Raw genomic sequence first — 5,096 nt, forward strand, 5'->3', positions numbered from 1 at the left:
ATTTTTTATGATTATGTCTCGCTAAAATTTTGCCAGTTAAATGGGATAAAAATTTATTAAAGGAAAAATAATATAATATTAAGTTTCAATGTTAGTCATGTACTTCTTGAAAATTGAAAGTTGAAATATTGTAATTAAATTATTTCATGAATTATTTAAATATTTGCTTAGTAAGTATATCATTCTTAATTGTTTAATACATTTACTGAAAAAAATTTCTACTCCACTGATGGCTTAAATTATGAGCAGAGATATCGGGAATGTCTCCGAATTCAGTAAACCCTCGTGCAATATTGTTGGCTTGCATTATCTATAAAAATCCATATACTTTTCTTATACGTTGAATCATAGTCTTAACCCCACACATTCATGACTTGCTTCATATATTAGTAATATTTTTGCATGATTTGATGAGATAGTAATGATTGTTTGCTTCAGAGACTGCCATGGGATAGTAATATCATGGCATGTGAAAACATAGTTGGTCTAAGACTGAACTTTATGATGACTAGAAAGATAACAGACGTCATTAATTTTGATTTTACTCCATTAGGGAAAGTAAATCCATATAAGATGTTCCATAGAGACAACAAAAAAAAAAAAAAAACCATGTTTCACAAACCATATCTTATGCCTTTATGACTGTTGGTGCAGAATTAAACATGCAAGTAAATTGGCTACAAAGGCTATATCTAGTTTAGTGCAATTTGTGAGATACTTGAGGATCAATCATAACATAGCTTAATGGATAAAGCTTAACTTTATTAAATCAAGATAAAAATTTCAACCTATTGCAATTCTTGGCATCAAATTCCTTCTTTAAATAGATAGCAATTACTATCAACATTATTTTCATATCAATTTTCAATATATAATTATACCGCATCTTTGTAATTTAATGGAGTATGCTTCAAACATTTTGATTTAGATACTATTTTATAACCACGAATACAAATAAATTATTATAACATCCGTTAAATATATATGTCACGTGCTTCACCAACTGTAAAAGATATGAAAATAATTGCATCCATAGCAAGAAAAGATGTTACCCACAAAGTTTTATACAATAAGCGTGTCAGAGCTACTGATACAAATGCTTTTAGTTTGACTACTCAACCTATATTGCTTCTTCTCATTTCTTTTACAATTTGAGGCACAACCTCATTATCATTGTACATATTAGAAGCAATTATAGATGCAAACATATTATCAGCACCAATTTCTTTTCGTCCTCCTATACAAATCTCCAATAAAACGAAAATTCAGCTTTTAATAAAAGCACATTAACTAATTAACTTCGCAGGTTTTTGAATATAATGCTAACTCTTCCCACAAGGTGAAGGGAACAAAAATAACTCAAACATGCAACCAAGGCAAAAATTGGTGTGGTTTGGTACTACTTCACCTTGTTTCCTACTATTCGAATGGAGTATATTTTGTGGCTAGTTGTTTATTTTTTTTTTTTGAAAATTTTTACGGCGAAGAAATTAATTATTATTACCAAAGGTGAATATCTTGATTATGATAATAAAAAGAAGACAATAGTCATTTTGTTATAGATTTGAGACAAGAGAGAGTAGTCGATTCAATTAATAACCAATCAACTTATATCTTAATTAATTTAATTAAACTAGTTTAACATAAGTCGGTTCGATTAATAAAGTCGATTAAAATGAATTTAGTTGCAAGAATAAAGTTAAAAATAACTTTTTTTTTTTTGGGAGAATTGAGATAAAATTATATATTTTTATAAGTTAGAATTCAATTCTTCTAATTGATTTTGATGGCTTACTTTTTAATTCTTTTTAATAAATCTTTTATTAGGTGTTGGAGAAGTTATTGTGTAGGTTTTTCATGATGAACTTTTTCTGTACAAACACCATATTTTATATACCACCTCTGTATATTAGAAAATACACTGGTATATAAATCAAACATTTAAAGAGGTTAAATTTTATTATTAGTCCCTATATTTTGTAAAAGTTATAGAGTTAATTCATATATTTTAATTTAGTCATTTTTATTCTTTAAACTTTTCAATTTATAAAATTTCTTTTGTTACTAAATAGTACTTCTTAAATTTATTAAGTTATGCTATACTATTTCCACATATTACACACCACAAGTCCAGTTAATGGATTGTTAATTGTCATTAATTAAAATTGAAATTTCAAAATTTGAAAAAGTATAGGGACTTGAAATGATTCAGTAGGAGAATATGAACTAAATCTACAATTGTACATATAATATAAGATTGGAATTTGAATTTAAGCTAACAGAATTAACAGCTACTATTTGAGTTAGAACTAAAATTTTATAATCAATCAATTTAGAAAAATATATGGACTAAGAATGATTAAATTAAAGTAGATGGGCTAAATCCACAATTTTAGCAAATTATAAAGAATAATAGTACAATTGAACAACACGGAAACGCACGTATAGATAGCATTATGCAGGTCAAGCACATTTTAAGTTCATCATGTATTAAATTCTTCATCTTCGTTTAAATTTTCTCATCATGTATCGGATCAAGGAAAACACTTGCGCTTCATCACTTTTTGATCTCAACATAAAATAAGATTTTTTATTAGAGAAATAAGTACCACATAAAATTATATAATTAACCCAAAGACGAGAACAGCAGCTGAATTTGCATTGCAGATCAAAGGAACGGCAGCAGCCATGGTCAAACTGTGCTCAACCTTCTATCTAGAAAAACACCCTTTACCCTACAAGAAGTTTAAAATAAATAATTCTTCCCTAATCCCACTCTTAAAATTTCTAAATATTGAGCAAATTAAAAGTAAAAAGAAAAGTCAGTTGATCAAAGCTTCATGATCATGATTAATAATGACCAAAACCCAGAAGAAAACAAGTCTTCATTTTCAATTTTCCCTTCCAAAAACAAAATTACTAATCCCTCTTTACAGACGTTAAGTCTAATTAATAATATTTCTAGAGGAACCGTAGCTAACCTTCATAGACTTTGTCTCCTTGTAAATACTCTCTAGGAATCGATACCTCCGTTTCTTAGTTGGTCTCGAAATCTCCTCTTTCCCAAAAATTTCTTCAATCTTTGCTGAAGTTATCTCATTTTGACTTTGTTCCAAGCATCTCTCGTCTTTCATCATCTTCACTTTGATTTTCTGCTTCTTGTTGTTGTTGCCATTGCTGCTGCTGGTGCTACTGCTGTTATCTTCATCGCTGAGTAGCATCAGCTGTTGAGCGGCTGCTGCCATGTCCGAGTCCGACATTAACAACGTCCATTGCAACTCAACTGAAGAGTACTCAGATTCCAACATTGGGCCTCAAACGCAATCAATAGTTTAATGATTTCCTCTCTTCCTTCGATCTTCTTCTTTTTGTTGTTTATCAGATTGGTTTGGTTAATTGTTGAAGGGTATATTTGCATTTATGGGGGATTGGGAAGAGCGCGTTTCAAGGGCGTACGTGTTGTATAAGATTAAAAGATGTGTGAAGTTTTAATTCTGAAGGAAGAGAATGGAGAAGTGCAGTGCTGTTTCTAAGGAGGTGGGTAGAAAGATCATGGCTGCCGGATCTTATAATATAATTATATAATCTTTTGGTCGAACAAAAATATAATATTTAATCTTTTGATTTATCCCATGCTTCTAATTCTATTTTAACACACAACACCAAAAATATGAGCTTTGATTGTTTGACCGCTCTTTTCAACTCTATATCTCATCATTATGGGTGATACTACGCAATGTTGGGGGACCAAAATTTGTCACGATATGAAGAAATCGATTTTTTTAAATTTAGTTAATTAAATTAAATTATTTAATTTTTTGAGTTAATTTAAATAAATAATTTAAGTTTTGAGTTACTCGACTTAAATTTTATAATTTAAATAATTCAAATAATATGTTAATGCAAATACTTTTTTGGTCATTATCAATTTTGAAAATGAATAAATTGGTCTCTCTTACAACAAAAATTACAAAGAAATCCAAAATATAAAAAAAAGGTAACATTTTAAAAATTTTCTAAAATAATAATTTTGTGGACCTAAATAAGTTAATTAACGATTCAAGTTTATCAAACTAAAATATTTTTTTTATTTAGCTTTGAAATTTTTTCAAATATATATGGTTTCAAATTTATGTGCTCTAACATGAAATTAGTTATATTGTAACAAGATTTTAATTTGACATATTTATTTTTTAATTTAAATTGGATAATTTAACTCAATTTAAATTTTATTTCACTTGACTTGGTTCGAACAAAAATTCAAATCGAGTTTGATTCAATCAAACATCCATTTCTAATTACAATTCATTTAAGATGGATTTTGAAAAAAAACAATTATTATATAAAATTTTGGTTTCAAACAATTGAACCTATAGTATAGAAAATAATTAAATATAACAAAATTTTATTGCTTAGATAAATTGGATTTATTATGTTTTTCTTTAGTAATAATTTTTATATAGTATATAAAGTTATTTTCATTAATTTAAATATAAAATATTTATTTTCATATTATAAAAATAAAGCTAATGATAAATTAAATAAAAAAATTAAAATTCTGTTAAGCTCAGCTCGATTAATTATAATTTTAGTTTTAAATATAAAATTATATTTAATCGAATTCCTTTAAGTATTAATCAAATTAAAGTAAAATCGGATTTAATAAAGCTAAACACTGCGATTTAAATCGATTTTGGGTATGTAAGAACAACACCTTAAAAACTTTAATCTTGGTCTTCCCGAAACGAGGAAATTATTTGGAAATGTTAAAAGATGGGTTCCCACAAAAGGAAAATAAAAAAATGACGCATGGAAATGTTATTCAAATATTTTGAAAACCCATCAAATAATTGTAGCTTTTTAATTGGGGAGTTTCGAACGATTGATCTTGAACTTGTCAAAGTTGTGTTTATGTTTCCATTATTGCTTTTGGTTTATAGGATTGAGAAAAAAAAGAATGTATGTAATAGTCACTCTACGTCCTTTGTATATCTTTTTTTTAGTTTTTTTGTCATATTGGTATTTTAATTTTAAAAAAATCAAATTCAAATTAAAATTTTAAAACTCAAGACGAAATTACTGATATGACATAAACT

The 5,096-nt window shown here is 27.2% G+C and overlaps 1 protein-coding gene across 1 annotated transcript; it reads right to left on the reverse strand.

Annotated features, from left to right (window-relative positions):
• Window positions 1–2,561: 2,561 nt before the first annotated feature.
• LOC108466857 (uncharacterized) lies at window positions 2,562–3,546 on the reverse strand. The gene is made up of 2 exons (XM_017767215.2): window positions 2,982–3,546; window positions 2,562–2,735 (listed from the first exon to the last, which is right to left on the reverse strand). The coding sequence occupies exons 1-2, from the start codon at window positions 3,306–3,308 to the stop codon at window positions 2,712–2,714; spliced, it is 351 nt and encodes a 116-aa protein (XP_017622704.1). The 5' UTR covers window positions 3,309–3,546; the 3' UTR covers window positions 2,562–2,711.
• Window positions 3,547–5,096: the final 1,550 nt, after the last annotated feature.

Source organism: Gossypium arboreum, chromosome 2, assembly GCF_025698485.1.
Source record: "Gossypium arboreum isolate Shixiya-1 chromosome 2, ASM2569848v2, whole genome shotgun sequence".
NCBI classification, from domain to species: Eukaryota; Viridiplantae; Streptophyta; class Magnoliopsida; order Malvales; family Malvaceae; genus Gossypium; species Gossypium arboreum.

What these genes read in the sequence shown, in the direction of transcription:
- LOC108466857 (XM_017767215.2), bottom strand. Translation starts at nt 3,308, where the DNA reads ATGTTGGAATCTGAGTACTCTTCAGTTGAGTTGCAATGGACGTTGTTA. An exon ending in AGGAGACAAAGTCTATGAAG is followed by an intron (nt 2,736 to 2,981) that starts GTTAGCTACGGT and finishes AACTTCTTGTAG; the next exon opens with GGTAAAGGGTGTTTTTCTAG.